The sequence below is a fragment of the Brassica napus genome, chromosome C2 (assembly GCF_020379485.1).
Source record: "Brassica napus cultivar Da-Ae chromosome C2, Da-Ae, whole genome shotgun sequence".
In the NCBI taxonomy this organism is placed as follows: Eukaryota; Viridiplantae; Streptophyta; class Magnoliopsida; order Brassicales; family Brassicaceae; genus Brassica; species Brassica napus.
Window position 1 is genome coordinate 3,589,605 of NC_063445.1, and position 18,925 is coordinate 3,608,529.

The 18,925-nt window shown below is 34.5% G+C and overlaps 3 protein-coding genes across 5 annotated transcripts; 1 reads left to right on the plus strand and 2 right to left on the minus strand.

Annotated features, from left to right (window-relative positions):
* Positions 1 to 2,001: 2,001 nt before the first annotated feature.
* On the plus strand, positions 2,002 to 4,817 carry LOC106434997 (heavy metal-associated isoprenylated plant protein 33). 3 transcript variants are annotated; one of them, XM_013875857.3, is made up of 4 exons: positions 2,002 to 2,195; positions 2,407 to 2,510; positions 2,613 to 2,688; positions 2,810 to 4,817. In XM_013875857.3, the coding sequence occupies exons 2-4, from the start codon at positions 2,481 to 2,483 to the stop codon at positions 4,576 to 4,578; spliced, it is 1,875 nt and encodes a 624-aa protein (XP_013731311.2). In that variant the 5' UTR covers positions 2,002 to 2,195; positions 2,407 to 2,480; the 3' UTR covers positions 4,579 to 4,817. The 3 variants fall into 3 exon arrangements, with proteins under 3 accessions (XP_013731311.2, XP_022551552.2, XP_048602415.1); XM_022695831.2 differs by having other exon boundaries at positions 2,004 to 2,150; XM_048746458.1 differs by having other exon boundaries at positions 2,024 to 2,368; positions 2,399 to 2,510.
* Positions 4,818 to 6,329: 1,512 nt separating this feature from the next.
* On the minus strand, positions 6,330 to 7,205 carry LOC125581769. Its single transcript, XM_048747747.1, has 3 exons — positions 6,995 to 7,205; positions 6,620 to 6,856; positions 6,330 to 6,499 (listed from the first exon to the last, which is right to left on the minus strand). The coding sequence occupies exons 1-3, from the start codon at positions 7,203 to 7,205 to the stop codon at positions 6,330 to 6,332; spliced, it is 618 nt and encodes a 205-aa protein (XP_048603704.1).
* A 919-nt stretch (positions 7,206 to 8,124) lies between these two features.
* On the minus strand, positions 8,125 to 9,108 carry LOC106435001 (glutathione S-transferase T3-like). Its single transcript, XM_048747749.1, has 3 exons — positions 8,918 to 9,108; positions 8,572 to 8,809; positions 8,125 to 8,433 (listed from the first exon to the last, which is right to left on the minus strand). The coding sequence occupies exons 1-3, from the start codon at positions 9,106 to 9,108 to the stop codon at positions 8,125 to 8,127; spliced, it is 738 nt and encodes a 245-aa protein (XP_048603706.1).
* Positions 9,109 to 18,925: the final 9,817 nt, after the last annotated feature.

Sequence of the window (18,925 nt, forward strand, 5' to 3'; positions counted from 1 at the left end):
ATAACATATGGCCCTGTATCTATTCTTTTCATTCTCATTGCTGTCCTCGATGATAGTATCACCGAGTCCCTTGGATTTTAGACTAATCCTTGTGTCTAGCGCCCACTGCAAGTAATTGTCTCCGGAGAGATTAAGGGCTGCATAGTCTCTGTTTGCTATTTTTGACATCTGATCCACATTATCACACAAGACATTAGATTCATAATGGGATCACGTGGCCGCAGGATATAAGCAAGCTCGGCCACAACACGTCTTATGCATTTATGATATCCAAACAATACTAATCGACCATGGTGCTATCAAACAAGAGCCACACGGCCCTGTCAGTTTTCTAATGCAAAACAACCTAAGTTCATGTGATTCTATATGCTGGCCGATCTTGTTTTAAACAGTTGTGAATGCAATATCATGTTCGGATTCATGCAGAACGATTTTTAGAACATCCTATGATCCCTAGGGTTTCAATCTTTAAAGTTCTATCAACTTATGTTTAAGGTTTCAAGGCCTTAAGTATTTGTATGTTCAGATAAATCGATTCAAGCAATCTAAACATTCCTAAACCTCAATTCAAATCAGAAATCAAGCAATCAAGATCAATTTAAAATCGGCTACATGTTTCCTTTAGGGTTTAGGGTTTTCGATTCCTTGATTAGGGTTTGTCAATTTCAGATTTAATCAATCAACATTCAACCAGGTTCTAATTGGAATCAATTTATGTTTCTAGTTTAAGAGATTGTCTATTTTAATCTTAGGGTTTCTTTTAGGGTTTTAATCAAGACATAGTTTCCATAATCATGGAATTAGGGTTCTTATTGTTCTAGGTTCTCAGATTGTGTTTATACCTTAGTTTCGTAGGGGATTTAGAACCGGACCACCTGAGAATGGATGGAACTTCGAGCTGAGATGATCGGACGTCTGCTGCCTCCTATCGGGTCGCGGATGGAGTCGATCGCGGCTGGAGGTGTCTTGGCTGCGAGCTGGACGGGGATCGGATCGTCTCGGGTTGGTCGCGGGGTTCGGGTTCGATCGCGAGCTGGATTGCGGTCCTTCTGATCTGGAACGTGATCTGAGAAGCTGAGATGGGTCTCCTGAGTTCTTGGATGAACTAAGAACAAGACTAGGATTAGGGTTTGAGTTTTGGGTCGCCGGTTTAGGCTTTTGGGATTCGATTTTGGTCTCAGGGTTCAGAGGCTATCGTGATGATAACGTGTTGTGAACAAGAGATGCAATCGTGTTCTCTATCTTATTATTTCTGAATCAAAGTGTTCCCTTATATAGGGGATACAAAGGATAGATAAAAGGAAAGTATTCAAATCATAATCCTAGAGTGAAAAGGAAAATCTTCTAAAGATAGACATCAAAGATAAATGGAAACATTATCTAGACAAGGGGCGGCCGACTCTCTCTCTCCCCTTTGGGCTGCCGACTCTCTTTCTCTCTATGGACCTCGGTCTTGGCCTTTGATTCCTAGCAATCCACATTGTTAATAACATGTAGTACTTTATCTACTTTATACTCACAAATATCCCTATAGGGGATTTTATGAATATTCACAAAGTGATCTTAGTCCCCATTTCTAACGTTTCCTTTTGATGTGTTAATTTATATAATTCACAGTGAAATTTACTAATTTATATTTCAATGTTAAATTATTACTTTGAACCGAAAAGTCTAATGCTGGATAAAATAAAGCAAAATATATCATACGTTTATGGAATTAAAAATCTATACTATTTCGAAATTCCAACTTATTTGTATGTTAAAAGATAGAATTATATATGTTGCTAAAAAAAGATAGAATTATATATATACTGATATGGAATTTAGAACATTAAAACCGGTGACTATTAATACTTGTACTCCTAATGTAGTTTCTTTTTTTTTTTGACACATACTCCTAATCTACTTTGTCAATTACTTTTCACATCTAATCATTAAATAAAATTTATGGTAATAAAAATATTAAAAAATATTTTATACATATTAGCCCAAAATAAGAGTACTTGCACTCACTCCATTTTTCCCAATAAATTAAAGCACATCTTAAAAAAGATATCGAAGTATCAGCTCCGCCTCATCCCTCTCTCTCTCTCCCTCCCTTTCATTCTGAAACAGATGAAGTAGAGAAGTTAATGTTCACCAAACTTACTGTAAAGCCTGAAACTTTCTTTCTTCTTCTTCTTTGCTTCATTCAAGTACGTCTCTGCTTTTGCCTTCTCTGTTTCTAAATTTTCTCTCTGCATATATGCCTTCCATGAAAAATATCTAATAAAAAGTTATTTCTCTCGAGCTATTGTTGCTGTTTTCTCAGATAATGTATAACATATTTGTGTTAACTGTTATATTTGCTTCTGTCGTTTGAATATATTACTGAAAGTAACATTTTCTTGGTTTTTAATTGTGCAGATCAAACTTTCAAGAACCAGAGTAGTTGTTGCAGATCTAGTAAGATAAAAGTTTAATCAATTGGAGGAATAAAAATGAGTAAAGAAGAGTTTATGAAGATACAGGTGTGCTCACCACTTTTTTTCTTCTGTTTAGATTTTATTATTCTTACAGTAATATGAGAGTTCACTCTGTTTTTTTCTCTGTTGTGGTGTTTTCTTGTGTAGACTTGTGTTCTAAAAGTGAACATTCACTGTGATGGTTGCAAGCAAAAAGTGAAGAAAATCTTGCAGAAAATTGAAGGTATAGTAACAAGAAAAATAAAAATAAATTTTCACGTCTACATTTGACTTTCTAAAATATTTTCATTTTAATTCAGATTTGACTCAACTCTAGGCTAAGTTGTTTTTGGTTCCTGGAACAGGTGTTTTCACGACAAAGATAGACGCAGAGCAAGGGAAAGTTACGGTATCTGGAAATGTAGACCCTTCTGTTCTTATCAAGAAGCTCTTGAAATCTGGTAAACATGCCGAAATCTGGGGAGCTCCAAAGGGAAATAACACCGTTCAGAACCAACCCAACTTGGCCAATCAGTTCAAAGGCATGCAGATTGACCACGGCGGCAAAAGCGGTGGCGGTAATGGCGGTGGAAACAATAACAAAGGCCAGAAGGGAGGCGGTGGTGGACAGCCACCGAAGATGGGTGGTGATGGAGGAGGTGGTGGACCGCCAATGAAAATGGGTGGTGGTGGGCCGCCAATGAAGATGGGTGGTGGTGGACCGCCAATGAAAATGGGTGGTGGTGGACCGCCAATGAAAATGGGTGGTGGAGGAGGTGGTGGTGCGCCGCCAATGAAGATGGGTGGTGGTGGGCCGCCGATGAAGATGGGTCTTCCACAGTTAACTCCACAACAGATGCAGCAGCTGAATCCACAGCAACTGCAGCAGCTTCAACAGCTTCAGCAGATGAAAGGGTTTCAAGATCTGAAGCTTCCTCCTCAGATGAAGGGTCCAGGCCCTGGCTCTGTTCCTGTGAACAAGAATCCTAATCAGAAGGCTGTGAAGTTTGACGTTCCTGAAGATGAGGATGACGACCTCAGTGATGATGAATTCGATGATGATGAGTTTGATGAAGACGACGAGTTTGATGATGATGATTTGGAGGATGATGAGTTTGACGATCACCCTCCTCCTCCTAACAAGGTGAAGCCTATGATGGGTGGACCTGGTGGTAACATGATGATGCCTAATAACATGATGCCTAACATGATGATGCCTAACGCTCAACACATGTTAAACGCTCACAAAAACGGCGGTGGTCCTGGACCCGCCGGTGGTAAGATTGTGGGTAAAGGAGGCCCCGGTGGTGGTCCTTTTCCTGTTCAAATGCCTAGCGGCGGTGAAGGTAATGGTGGTAAGAAGGGAGGTCCCGGTGGAGGTGGTGGGGGTAATGTGGGGAATCCAAATCAAAACGGAGGAAAGAACGGTGGCAAAAGCGGCGGCGGTGGTGGTGGACAGTTTGATGGAAAAAATGGGGGAGGTGGTGGTGGTCCTAACGGTAATAAAGGTGGTGGCGGAGGCCAGATGATCGGTGGTCCCAACGGAGGCAAAAAGGGTGGTGCTGGCGGTGGAGTTGGCGGCGGAGGAGGACCCATGAGTGGAGGACTCCCACCAGGTTTCCGGCCAATGGGAGGCGGCAATGGAGGTGGACCTCCGACCATGAGTATGCCAATGGGTGGGGCAATGGGTGGTCCAGTTGGTAATCTACCATCAATGGGTGGTGGTGGTCCTGGTCCAATGGGTAATAATAATATGCAGGCGGTTCAAGGATTACCCGCAATGGGTCCAGGAGGTGGCGGCGGCCCATCCGTAGGAGCCCCGCCAGGGTATTTCCAAGGCCATGGAAGCAACGGTGGTGGCCAAGACTCAGTGCCTGGAAATCCCTACTTGCAACAGCAACAACAACAACAGTACTTGGCGGCAGTTATGAACCAGCAACGAGCCATGGGCAACGAACGGTTCCAGCCGATGATGTACGCTCGACCACCTCCCGCTGTCAACTACTTGCCACCTGAACCGTACCAACAACATCTGTACCCGTATCCGTATCCATACCAATATCCGCCTCATGGTGGTGATCAGTATTCTCATTACTTCAATGATGAGAATACATCAAGCTGCAACATTATGTGAGCAAACGAAAAAACAAAACAACATCAAAAGTTGCCATAGTTTGTGTATCCGTCTGGTCTGTGATTATACATGGAAATGAGGGGGGTTTTCTTAATGGTTCAAGGGTTCTTACAATCCTTCTTCTAAACTCCAACGGATCAAATCCTAAGTTATATTAGGGTTTTCCTTTTCTTTTTAATTTGTGATAGTTCTTAAGTAACTTATAGAATCATAATATAAAATCAAACGAATATTTTATATTGCAAGTTTTGTCTAGGTTCTTACTTTCTTAACGAGAGCCTAGTGTTCATAATATATGCTGTCTAGATGTTTCAGACAAAATAATAAACGAAATGAGTATTTTTTATATACAAAGTGACTCATGATATTTGTTATTCTTATATAGAATATGCGCAATTGCGAAGAACAAGTTTGGTAGATACTAGATACCAAACCCCTTCAAGTCTAGCTGCGATCAGTGATATTGACACTTGTGAATCAATAAACTCTTTATTTTGAAAAACTATTAATAAATTGTTTATCTGTATATTTTATATTAACTCGATCTTGAAATCGATAAAACTCGTCCAAGAAGTACTTTATTTCATTTTGCCAAACTGAGCAAACATAATGAGTAATGGAATTGGAATTGTGTCCCACCCACTATAGTTTTAGATCATATTGTCCATTTGGTTTTAGCTTTAATTTCGCTTTTGTAGGTTTGAATATATTCATAAAAAGAAAAAGATTACAAAGACTAAAGTAAACAAATCAGTTGTATTTTAAAATAATAAAAAGATAGACAGTAAAAACGCTGAATGTGAGGATAGCAGCATCTGCTTTTACTCTCCTCACACCAGTGATTTGCATTCTGAAAAATCAAATAATATTTCATATGTGGCAAAATGGACGGGTTTATTTTGGTTGCGGCACAACGGTTGTGAATTGTGATGCAGTCTCAACGTCCGTGAACGTTAATGTCGATAGTCCTTATCTAGGCCGGTTTAATCTCGTAACTAACAAAGTCAAAACTTATAATCAATAACAAAAGATGATCATCATCGTCATCATATTCATTACGATGATGCATGCATGAATGATCAAGATAGTGATGATAGATGATGAATGGGACCCATATAAGTGAACTTAAATGGATGTTTGTGGCAGCTACTAGTGTTCCTAGTGTTTAGCGTCACTGACTCAGCACACGTTTCTTCTCTACTCATTCTTATGCTTTTGTACACGTTACATAACACACAATCTTATTAAAGAAGCGCTCTGGATTCACCCAGATTTTGCTTCTTTCATACGTTTTTTGCTTTTTATTACTTTAAAAAAGTTATTTTATCAACTCACTTAGAATTCTTGTATGCGGCTGTTTCATTATCTAGAATGGAGAAAATAAAGTTACTACTACATTTGCTTTGTTTATGATTGCATACTAACCAGATTAGTTCATTAGAGCAACTCCAATAGTGTTACCCACCATTAGAGTCCTTAGCAATAGAATAATGTTTTTTTTAATAGTTAAGGACTCTAATCTTATTAATCATAATTGTATGTTCAATGGTATTATCCATTATAGAGTTCTTAGAATTTTTTTTTTTTTGAATTAAATCTTAAAAATTAAAAATTATTAAATTTGTAAAACATTTAAATTTAAAATTAAATTTAAAATTTTCATTTATTGAATGATTAAATGTAAACATAAAATAATTAAACATCTTCATTATTACCAAACTTGTTCCAAATATTCTCAATCGAATCATATTTCAATTGTTTATGTATACGCCTACACGAACATGACTCCGTACGCCTAGCATATTACCGAGATTTGAAGGCATGTCGGTAGAATATGACATATCCACCTCTGAACTTCTACTCGAGTCTCCTTCTTCAAACTCAGATGTATCATACTGAGTGTATCCATTGCGTTCATTTTCTACTATCATATTGTGCAGTATGATACATGTTCGCATAACCATCCCTATTTGTCTCTTGTCCCACAAAATAGCCGGGTTTTTGACTATTGCAAATCGAGCTTGCAATACTCCAAAAGCACGCTCCACATCTTTTCGGGTTGCTTCTTGAACTTTAGCAAATAACTCGGTTTTAGGAACTTGAGGGAGTGAGATAGATTGGATAAATGTTGACCATTTTGGATATATGCCGTCCGTGAGGTAGTACGCCAAATCATACTGGTGTCCGTTGACCACGTAATGTACTCTTGGAGCTCGACCTTGTAAAATGTCATCAAAAACAGGCGACCGATCGAAGACGTTAATATCGTTTAAGGTACCTGGAGGACCAAAAAAAGCGTGTCATATCCAAAGATCTTGTGAAGCTACAGCCTCCAAGACAATTGTCGGCTTTCCTGATCCACGTGTGTACTGTCCTTTCCAAGCGGTTGGGCAATTTTTCCACTCCCAATGCATACAGTCGATGCTTCCTATCATCCCAGGAAAGCCGCGTATCTCTCCAATATCGAGTAGTCGTTGAAGATCCTCTGGATTTGGTCTTCGTAGATACTCATCTCCAAATAACTGTATTACGCCTTCTGTGAAATTGCTTAAACACGAAAGTGTTGTGCTTTCACCAAGTCGGAGATATTCGTCAACAGCGTCAGCCGCACAGCCATAAGCAAGCATATGAAGAGCTGCCGTACACTTTTATAGTGGAGATATACCTAACCTTCCGACAGCATCTCTTCTTTGTTGAAAGAATGGAACATTTTCTGAGGTGCGATCGACAATACGCATGAATACTGCTTTGTTCATGCGGAAACGTCGTCTGAATAAATGAGTCAGAAGTGTCGGTTCTTCACAGAAGTAGTCATTCCATAGACGGTTATGGTCCTCTTCGCGGTTTCGTTCGACATATGCACGTTTGCTCTGTTTCTTTGTTCGGTTCTCCACGATGTTGTTGTAAGTATCTTCAAAATATTCATCGATAGCCTCATCCAAAGCCGCATTTAATCTTCGATCGACTTCATCTGTTATATTTGGCAATCCTTCCTTGAAAAAGAAATGTTGATATGTGGTTGAGTCTTGACCCTTTTCAAACGGTGAAAGAAGAGGAAAGAAATGTCGTGATATGTTGAGAGATTGTAGAATAGATCAACTACAAACTGTGGAAGAAGAGGAAAGAAATTTCATAACAAGATTGAAAAATAGCGTCACATGTTCTGAGTACAAAAAGAGCAAAGGAAATGGCTCATAGCCGACACTACAAACTGACTTATAAAGGCAATTGGAAATACAAAGTAACAAAGAAACAGACAACCCGTGCCTTGGTGCACATGGAAATACAAAAGCAACACAGAAACAAAGAACCCGTGACTTGGTTCACATGGAAATACAAGCTACAATAAACAAACTACCCGTGACTGAACAAGGAAGAGACACCATCTTTTGTCTTTCTTGTGTCTCTTCCTTGTTCCATCTCAGAGAGTGGTTCGGGCTTTGCAAGCAAACTTCACCTGAAACAGAGAATATGAGATGAGTAAGTAAAGTAAAAAATAGTTGCAAACTTCTAATGCAAACATCACTAAAGCTAACAAACCATCAATCATGACAACATTTCAGACAAAAGTTTCATTTTGAGAGCTAATTCCATCTCAGAGAGTGGCTCGGGCTTTGCAAGCACACTTTCTAGCAAACTTTGCTTTGAGATTTGCTTTTTCATCTCCAACAGTCCTTCTAGGTTTGCCAATTCTTCTTCTTTACCAGTTTTCTTCCTCTTGCCCGCAGCCTTAGCAGCCTTAACCCCTATTGGTCTCTCTTTTGGCTCTGGCACAGGAGAATCCACTGGTTTGCGCTTATCCTTGTCCTTCTCCAAATAGGTGGAGCACCATTTTACATCATGCCTAAGCTTCCTCTACGCATGTTCCAAGTTGAACTTCATGTTCTGGTCACTGTAGAAGATATCCAAGGCAGCCTTCATCACATCGTTGTCATTTTACCTGCTTCTCTGCTCCCTCAGTGCCATGTCGTAGCAACCAGCAAACTTACAAACCAAATCATTGATCCTAGCCCATCGTTGCTTACATTGCCTTAGTTCTCTTGGCACTGTCCCAACCAGGAGAGGACTGGAGTTGTAGTACTCTACAATCTTCTTCCAGAAGGCACCACCTTTTTGTTCATTACTCACTATTGAATCTTTGCTGGTGTTGAGCCAAACACCAATGAGGATTATATCCTCCTTGACAGACCACTTTCTCCTTTCTTTGACACTAGACTCTTCAGGACATTGGCTACTAAACAAAGGAGTTTCTAATGAGTCAAGACCAACTAGCAAATAAATATGGAAGAACAAGATCGATAATCGCATATAAATTAAATATATGTCAAGAACACTTCACACCTGGTAGTATTTGCAGATGAAGTATATTTTCCCGGGGAGGTAGTCATATGTATCCTCTTCATCTACGAATTCCTTCGTGATTGATCCACATGGGCACAGTTTGGGAATCCCCTGTTGCGCATTTGCAACGAAATCAAGCATGTCGTAGTATGCTTTGTGTGCTTTCATATCTCGCTGTTCTTCCTCCATTTCAGAACCTGCAAGAAGAATTTTTTTTTTAGATTCACTGGATTGTAACCATTACAAACATATAAGCGATTCTAAATCCCAAATAATCAAACTCAGATGAATTTCATTCAAAAAAAAAAATTATCAAATCCAGACGAAAACCCTTAATCGATTTTGAACTCAATCTCGAATTTTTAATCGCGGCGATAACAATAAACAAGCGAATCGAAAAGAAGAAAATAGCAAACCCAGACAAAAACCCTAATTCGATTTAAATCCCCAATTTGATTTGAAACCCTAAATGTATTTAAACCCCACAATCGAACCCTTAAAACTGATGAAATCAACATGCATCAACTCGAGAAGGAAAAAAATGAATAAAAAGCTCGGATTTACCTTCAACAAAGACGATCGCAAATCGCCTCTCTTATCGCCTCTCTATCACCTCGGGTGTTTTTTATTCGGGTGGTCGCGATAATGATAGATTTTTCTCCCCCCTTACGAAGCACAACCCTAAACCCGAACCAATCCCGTATTGCCAGCAGATTAAGGACTTGGTCCTTAATCCCGTTAATTAAGGACTCTTTCTTAGCTTGCCAGATTTTTTAATATTTTTTTAATCCCTTTAGCTTAAGGATTAATGCTAAGGATTCTGTTAATATCCCACATTGCGGGTGGTCTTAGAGCATAAATATCTCAGGTTTCTAAAAGAGGTTTTTGACAATATGTGGGTCCCACTGATGCGTGAGTCCTACAAAAATTTTAAAAATCAGTCCCTAAAATCACCAAATAAGGATCGGTCTTTGGAGAGTTTTTGCAATGTTTGCGGGCTCCACCGACATGTGGTGGCCCGCGATTGGTTTATTTTTTTAATATTTTTTTTTTTTAAATAAAAAAAAAATTTTAAGGACCCATTTGGAGTTTTACCGATAATCATGGTCTTATATAGACAAAGAAGTGATGAATGAGAAGACTAGTTAAGGCTTAGAACAGGCTGCTCGAGGTTCGACACGACCGACACTTTGTTTATTACGTTGCTTGTTTACAGCTCTAACGCTATCCCACGGTGAATCACTGACGGTTCGGGCCTAGCGAGTTGAAAGATAATCGGAGAGTGATCGGGGATTATTCGGGGATTAGTTTAACATGGTTTTATTATATATCATTATTATCTGTGTAGTGAAACCAAAAGTGCGTCGTAGTCTGGTGGTTTCTGTGTTCTTAAATGTCTTTCTGGTCGCGGATTCGAATATCTGTGTATGCGTTTTGTTTTTAAATTTTTTTTGTACTTTAATGAAGGCGAAATGACTTAAATATCCTCATCTTCTTCTCCAGTTTTGTCGATCTGAAACCCTGCCTTCCGCTTTTATCTTTTTTCTTCACGATTTTAGGCTGTTTTAACTCGATTTCTCAGTATCTTTACCTTACTAAAACAGATCTTCAACCTAATCTATGATTTAAAACTTTTAAATTTAAAAAACCTAGTTTTTGAGCGATTTGGTAAAAGACGCCACGGTGAAGAACCGATTTACATTTATTCGCCGCGTAAACGTTCAACGCGGACACGTTTTAGAACATGGTTTTACTACTCCATTAAACTGCGTTTACACTTTACCAGCCAATAACCCGTTACAATTTTTTTTTTTTTTTTTAAACCCGTTACAAATTTTGACAGATCAACCATATTTGTCCTCTGTTTTCTATTTGGGTCCCATCGTTTCTTTATTTTTGTCCCTTCATATTACTATTATATTTCATTTAGTCATGGCCAAAAGCGAAAAAGTGGATCTCCAGTGTTCACATATTACCCCTAGGGCATATTACAAATAAACACACTTTAAAAAGTTTTTGATTCAACAGCATGCATGTATGTGAATTTTAATTCGAGTAAGGACAATACCAACACTATCAAAAACTACTATTCCCTCTATTTTTAAAAGATGCATATTCTAAACTTTTCACATATATTAAGAAAACTCATTAAATATGCATTGTTTTTTGTGAATAACAGTTTTTCATAATTTTTACCCAATAGAAATTCAATAAACACCATTAATTTTTTTGAAACTTACAATTTTTCATAAAATCATACATTGAAAAAGTAAAAAATGTATCTTTTTGAAACAAATTTTTTTTCCAGAACATACATCTTTTAGGAACGGAGAAAGTACTATATATACTAGATGTTCCAGTCAATTGTTATTGCTATTGAAGAAAATTTACACTTATTGCAAGAATATCTTAGAAACCTAAGAAAATTTATTGCTATAACGATAACAAAAAATACTACAGCAATAGCGAAAATCTACAATAATAACCTAGAAACCTTTTTTTTTATCAACAATAACCTAGAAACCTAAGAAAAAATTATTACAATATTATAAAAACTACTTAAAAAAGATACCTATAAACCTAAGAAAGCAAGTATTACAATTATATAACTACTAGTACAATTTTTTTGGTCAAAATAACAACTTCAATTTTATAAACTTATTTTTATAATAACTTATAAAAACATATTATTCCATTTAAAAATATAAATACATCAATTAATTTTTTCTTTAAAGAATCTACTAAAAGTTGGATAGCTAGAGTAAATGAAAGCAAAGGAGTTCAGCCTCTGCTACAGACTGATCTTAGTCAGATAAACCTTCGTGTACATGAACTATCCAATGAGATAGTGCCAAGTCATCAGAACTAAATTATTGAGCGTTATGACGTCAAAATCACAGCCTGTATAGGAGACACGTGGGACCCTCCCTTCACCCTTTACTTGCTCGCCGGTTACGAATCCGCGCGAACTACGAGTGAGTTACGATGACGTGATGTTATTGTTAACGCTGTTAAATTGCTATAATTATCATGTCAAACAGAGAAATTAAACAAGGATATTTTTGATAATTTTATAAATGTAGTAGGGGGCCACGTAATTTATAAAAGTTGGTATGCTTCATAATTACTCACAAGCAGGGTGAAAAAATAAAATAAAAACAAAGGAGCTTTATGAATTAACTAACGCAAATGTTCCCTCATTCGTACCATGAAAACCTGCATACCAATCGAATTGCGGGCAGGCACTAGACCCTTCACCTATTCGTTATAGTTTAACTTAAATTTGATTCTTTTCGTAGTTTAATGTATAGCCAGTGCCCAGACCCTGAGAAAATTTTAAAATTTTAAAGGTAAAAACAATTTAATAGTATCTTTTGGCTTTAATTTAACAAATTTCCATTATGTATATTAGTTCTTAAAATTTAAGAATTCAAAACCAATGTTTCATTTTATTATGTCCAGAGGCAATTTTGTTTTATAGAAGACATATTTAAAATTGTTCACATAAATGGAATAGATTTGTTAAAGAAAAAACATACTTAAAAGTCAATGTTTGTAAAAAGGAAAATTAGTCAATGTTTTTTACATGGGAGTTTGAAAAGGCATAGAAGCAGATGTCCTCCTCTTACACAAGATTTGTGGCTCCGCCACTGGTTATAAAAATTGGCTCTGTATACGTAGCCAAGGTTGTTTTTACAATTTTTAATATCTAACCAAAACCAAACAAGTTAATGTAAGGGTTTCAATTTTTTAACCGGGGCGTCTAGCTCTGGTGGTAAAGGACTCACAGCTGTGAGCACCGCCACCTAGGTTCCATTCCCGGCCACTGCGGATTTAACATTCGGGCCGCAGCGACACAGATTAGTCTCTTGGGCCTGGGAAGCCGTCGGGGAAACTTTGTTTAATCAAAAAAAGGGTTTCTCACGTGAATGTCGGGTCATGCAATCCGAAATATTATACATGTACGTACGTGCGTGTATATATATGTATGTATGTGGTGTATTTTGATGTGATAAAGAAAACAAACCATGCCCAGTTCAAAAAAAAAAAACCCATGCATCAAATTTGTTTGGTGCAGACACTAAAATACAGAGGTGGCCAGGTGGGTGTGACAGAAACAGAAAGAGCGTGTGTGATATTGAGAGCCCCGAAAAGAGATTTTTGGAGAAAGGAAGTGAGCACATGGAGAAGCTTGTTTGTGTTTCCGACGATGAAAGAAGGGAATATTACAAACCAACAAAAGTCAAATCTGTCTTATTTGGAACTCAAGGATCTGAATCATTTTGACAACTGATCAAGCAGAACATTCAAGAAAAAATACAGTATAAAAGAGCAAACTCTTTTTTCAAAACTTTTTTTTTTTCAAAAATATCAGGATACTTGAAAAGACAATAGATACATCATACATACATGTTTTTGGAAACCTCAGCTATCATAGACTGTATGTAATTTATGTATTATTCTAAAAAAAAAAATGTAATTTATGTTTGAAATAAATAAGACGCATACATATTTTAGAAACGTCGGCTACTATATATAGACTGTATATATGTTTAAACTAAACAGTAGATAGATAGTTCCAAAACTTAAGTGTGAATTAGATTTGTGAAGTTTCATGGTTATATATGTGGGTGGCTAACAAAAATAGAGAACATCCATCTGAAATAAAACTCGTATAAGTTGGAGTTGGGGTTTTTAGAAACATTTCCGTTATCTTAATTGGTTGAAAGTATAATAAAGGTGAAACATTCGTTTGATCTCATATTGAACTTCTTCTCCTTGACATATATACTTGTATTAATATCTAACCACTAAAAGAAGTTTAGTGCACTCTGCGCTCTCTGCTATTTTTCATCATGTTTCTCATATTTGGAAAGCTATTACTTTCGTATTACAAAAAAAAAGGAAAGCTATTACTTCCTTACCTTCCCATTATTATAATTTTCAAATTATTCTTGGGTTCACTCCATAGGTTGAACTTCACCATCCAATAGAATTTTATTATTTCAAATTCGATATCTTTTAAGACAAGAAACAAAATATTGTCAAGTTATATTATGTTTTTAAAATAAAAAAAAATAGTAGTTACAGAAAAAAGAATTAAAAAATAATATTTTTAACATCGTCAGCAAAACACTAAACCCTAAATCCTAATCCCTAAACCCTAAATCATAAACCCTAAACCCTTAGGTAAACCCTAAACTCTTGGGTAAACCGTAAACCCTTGGATAAATTCTAAACTCTAAATAAAAAAACACTAACACCCTAAACCCTAAACCCTAAATCCTAAACCCTAAACCCTCGAGTGTTTTAGTGTTTAGTGATTTTGATTTAGAGTTTAGGATTTATCCTAGAGTTTAGGGTTTACCCAAGGATTTAGGGTTTAGGATTTAGGGTTTAGGGATTAGGATTTAGGGTTTAATATTTTGCTGACGACGTTAAAAATATTTTGTTTAATTACTACTATTTTTTTATTTTTTATTTTTACCTTCTAATTCTAAAAATATAATATAATTTGACAATATTTTATTTCATTTTTTAAAAGATATCAAATATGAAATAACACAATACTATTGGTTGGTGAACCTAGAGGTTCATCCTAAGGGGTGAACCCAAGAATAAGTCATAATTTTCATCCATTATAAAGAGTTATTCTTGGGTTCACCCCCTGTAGGGTGAACCTGTAGATTCACCAACCAATAAGATTTCATTATTTCAAATTCGATATCTTTTAAAATTAAAAAAACATAGTAGTTACAAAAAAAAAGAATTAAAAAAAATATTTTTAACGTCGTCAGGAAAACATTAAACGCTAAATCCTAATCCATAAACCCTAAATCTTAAACCCTAAGCCTTTGGGTAAACCCTAAACCCTTGGGTAAACCCTTGGGTAAACCCTAAACTTTTGGATAAACTCTAAACCCTTGGGTATACCCTAAACCCTTGGATAAATCCTAAACTCTAAATAAAAACACTAAACACTAAAACTCTAAACCATAAACCTTAAATCCTAAGCCCTAAACCCTTGAGTGTTTTAGTGTTTAGTGATTTTGATTTAGGGTTTATCCAAGGGTTTAGGGTTTAAGATTTAGTTTTTAGGGATTAGGATTTAGGGTCTAATGTTTTGCTAACAATGTTAAAATATTTTTTTTGTAATTACTACTATTTTTTTTAATTTTTTTTTTATCTTTTAATTTTTAAAAAATAATATAATTTGACAATATTTTGTTTTTTTTTTTAAAAGATATCAAATATGAAATAACACAATTCTATTGGTTGGTTCAGAGGTTCATCCTAGAAGTTGAACCCAAAAATAAGTCCATTATAAAAGTTATAAATCTATCGACGTGGTAAGAGAATTAAATGGCTCACGTGAACCTGGTAAAAGAAGCAAAGCAAAGACAACTTTGACAAACAACTAAGCAAGTATGCTAAAAGTCTTTGATTATCAATTATTGAACTACACGCTTTCGTACAGTTTTATAGTATTGATCTAAATAAATTATCTTGTAAACATTACTTATTGACTGTTTCAGTCACCAGTTTTAGTGCCTGTATTATGTTTTCTTTATTCTCTGCTATTTACTCAGATAAAGTATTGCCTTTTGAGTATCGTTTAGTTATGCAAGTAGGATTTGCATCCATGAGTTTTCGCTTAACGTGGACTCACAATTCATATAGTTGCGAATCAATAGCGGGAAGTAATGGCAGAATAAACCCCACACAAACTAACGGCTAGTATACAACTGTTCAACAACAACAACAAAATAAAGGAAGGAGATAAAAGTCATATATATTCCTTATTGTATTGTATAATTTTCGGGTTGATCTATGTCAGTGTCATCAAGTCACGATGATATTCAAAATCTCAGACACCTTCCTAATCTAGTAAACCCGAGCGATTTGTTCGTTTTAAATTATTTATATCACTGTGACTGTGAACATAGCTGGAGTGGAGTTCACCAAAGTTAAATGGAATAATCAATTTTTTTGTTTGTTGATCACTTTATTTCTCACTCTATTATACATGCATACTTGGTAGACTATTACTAATGCACGATAATGAGTAATTATGCAGTACAAGTATGCAAAAATTGAAGTAGCCTTTAGTCCGACATTCAAGCTATGTTGTAAGAGCATCTCCAATCCATCTCTATAATAGAGATCTCTAAAATAGAAGCAAAAATAGAGATGGTGTTTTTTCTCCAATGTGTTTTTTTATAATAGAGAAATGCTACATTTGCTTTTATAAATAGATGAATGCTATTTTTTTTTTTTTTTAGAGATCTCTATTATAAAGATGAGTTCGAGATGGTGTAAATGTAGGACTAGTTTGTAAACCTGTCCACTTCGTATATATTAAATTTACAGATTTAGCAAAAAAAATAGTACGCAAGTACATGTATCTTTAATTTCTGTGAATGTGGTCGATAAAACATGTGTAGTGTTTATACAGATAGAGAGATGAGTAATCAAGCAAAAAGACACGAACGAGTCACGGGCTTAAAGTAAACTCAAAATACTAGAAAACAATTTCGATACAGATACTGGAGATATAGATAATGGCATAAGGTTATCTTTGACAACCCAGAATGTTGCAACAGTCTTTTTCTCTCACGAATAATAATTTTATTTTATTTTTGGTAAAAACACACGAATAATAATTTGTTCTTTATATGTAAGATGTATTGTTTATGTAATTTGTATGTAAACAAATGTACAGTGCAGTCGATCAATTATCATAATAAGATCCAAATAAAAGCTTATCAGAAAAGACTTGTCCTTGTAATGCATATGATTGGTTCAACTTAGTGAGTGTGCTTTTGTCAACCATCCATTTTTTTTTTTGTTTTTCATATAAATTAACTATGTGTTTTTCTGCCAGTGATAATTTTTAAAAAAATTTAATTATATTTAAAATAAAAATTTTATTAAATATTGTAGATTTTATTATTCTCTTACCAATATTTTAATATAAATTGATTTAATTAAACATAAAATTAAGATAAAAATAATTTTGTTTATTTTAAATTTTATTTAAGAATATTTATGTGTATATTTAAAATTACAATCTTAGATGAAAGAAATTATCTATTTCGTTTGGTTAAATATGTTAAATCAACTTGTATAAAACTAATAAAAAATTGGTATAAAATTGTATAATTATAAAAAATTAAAACTAAACAGTATTTATAAAATTTATAGATATATAAAAGAAAGTAATGATTTTACGATTAATTTTTTTTAATAAAATATGATAGTATTTCGAAATTATAAGAAAATAAAATAAAATAATATTTCGAAATTTGTTATATCTTTTTTTTTCAGTACTTTGTAGTGTAATATTTGGATATATTTATCTTAGTGATGACGTAAAATATATTATCATACTATAAAAAATTTATCAAAAATATAAATCTACATTAACTGCAATGTATGAATTATTACCATATTCTAAAAAACAATTCTAATAATATAAATCAACATTAAATGTAATTATCGATGTCATATTTAACCATAAACCATGTCATCAATGTTATTAGTCGTGTATCATTCTTTTTTATGAAATTGATTGTAAAGAATATGTTGCAAATCACTTAACAAATAATGTCTACGCGGTATATTAGTACTTATTTTTTTTTGGGTTTTCATATATTTTGTTTTTTTTTGTTTTTTGACAACTATTTTCTTATCTATACTATTAAAGCAGAATCCTATCTATTTTTAATCCCAGCAGTACCTTTTTATTTACTAGCCACTGATTTTTCAAAGATTTTGACTCTTTCATCAAGGTTATTTCTGTAAATTATTAAACACGTTATTTCTCCCATATTCTCGCGGCACTTAATTAATTTGGCTTTAGTAACAAATTAATATTTAGGCTGAAAAATATGCCAATTTTCCTAACAAATGCAGTGATTTAGTTTTTGATTTCTGAGCTTCCAATTGCCATGGAAATCGTCGTTTGAAAAAGAAACATCGGGACACAATTTTTTTTCCTTTTCTAATTTTTTAAATGGTTGGTCATAGACCACACATATTACGTCGATACAAATCTATTTCTTTGGGGCATTGGGGCTGACAATAATATTTTTCATATTTCCACATTATTTTCATTTGGGCCATTTCAAATATTTTGTTTTTTTAACATCAAATACTTTGTTTATATGAACAAAAATTAAACACATGATTATGTAACCTTCTTTTTTCTCTATATAATTTAAACTTTCATAAATTATTAGAATATTTATAATGAAAGACGTAAATCTTTTGTTAAAGAGTATATAATATTTTATTAACAAGTTAAGTCAGTAAAAAATAACTATAGAAAAAAAAATTCAACACATAATAAAGCTAATTGATTAGAGAAATAGCACTTTAAATACTTTCAAATATAAAGTTCAATTTTGTAAACATAAATACTCATTTACAAAATAATAATAATCAAAGATGATAATTTTAAGTTTTTGAATACAAAAAAATATAAAAGTATTAAGAACACCAAATATTTTTCACATTTAAAAGATTTTAAAGAAAAAAATAAATCCTCGCGTATTTTGTTAAGACGAATGAATATGGTTAAATTACAATAATATGAATTGGTATGGTCATACTCGAGCACCAGGTAGAAGATAGGAAAATATCTATTTAACTAAACAATAAAACAAGCCAGAGCTGACTTCATCCAATTCCCATCAAATATCCTGCATATTTATCTTTTATTATTTACTTACCCCAGTCCTTGCCTTTTTAGCCTATACATTTTATACAACGTACTCCATTTGTGTAGTTCCAAACCAAGATAAACTAACAATTATTAGAGTTATTAACACTCAAACTCAAAGGTAGTTTCTATGTTTTTATAACATAAGGCAGTTTCAGCTACGCATGTAGTTTTTTGTAACTAAAACCAAAAGGTTGTTAACTAAGTTAAATCATGTGACTAAAATGATCTCACACTTAACAACTTACATTATTTCTCTCTTCTCTCTATCTGATTATCATC

Coding starts and splice junctions, on each gene's coding strand:
- LOC106434997 (XM_013875857.3), top strand. CDS start 2,481: ATGAGTAAAGAAGAGTTTATGAAGATACAG. Junction 2,511..2,612: donor AAGAGTTTATGAAGATACAG/GTGTGCTCACCA, acceptor TTTCTTGTGTAG/ACTTGTGTTCTAAAAGTGAA. Junction 2,689..2,809: donor AATCTTGCAGAAAATTGAAG/GTATAGTAACAA, acceptor TTCCTGGAACAG/GTGTTTTCACGACAAAGATA.
- LOC125581769 (XM_048747747.1), bottom strand. CDS start 7,205: ATGCTTGCTTATGGCTGTGCGGCTGACGCTGTTGACGAATATCTCCGA. Junction 6,857..6,994: donor GATGATAGGAAGCATCGACT/GTATGCATTGGG, acceptor TTGGTCCTCCAG/GTACCTTAAACGATATTAAC. Junction 6,500..6,619: donor AACCCGAAAAGATGTGGAGC/GTGCTTTTGGAG, acceptor ATATGATAGTAG/AAAATGAACGCAATGGATAC.
- LOC106435001 (XM_048747749.1), bottom strand. CDS start 9,108: ATGGAGGAAGAACAGCGAGATATGAAAGCACACAAAGCATACTACGAC. Junction 8,810..8,917: donor ATCTGCAAATACTACCAGGT/GTGAAGTGTTCT, acceptor TTTGTTTAGTAG/CCAATGTCCTGAAGAGTCTA. Junction 8,434..8,571: donor GGGCTAGGATCAATGATTTG/GTTTGTAAGTTT, acceptor GAACATGCGTAG/AGGAAGCTTAGGCATGATGT.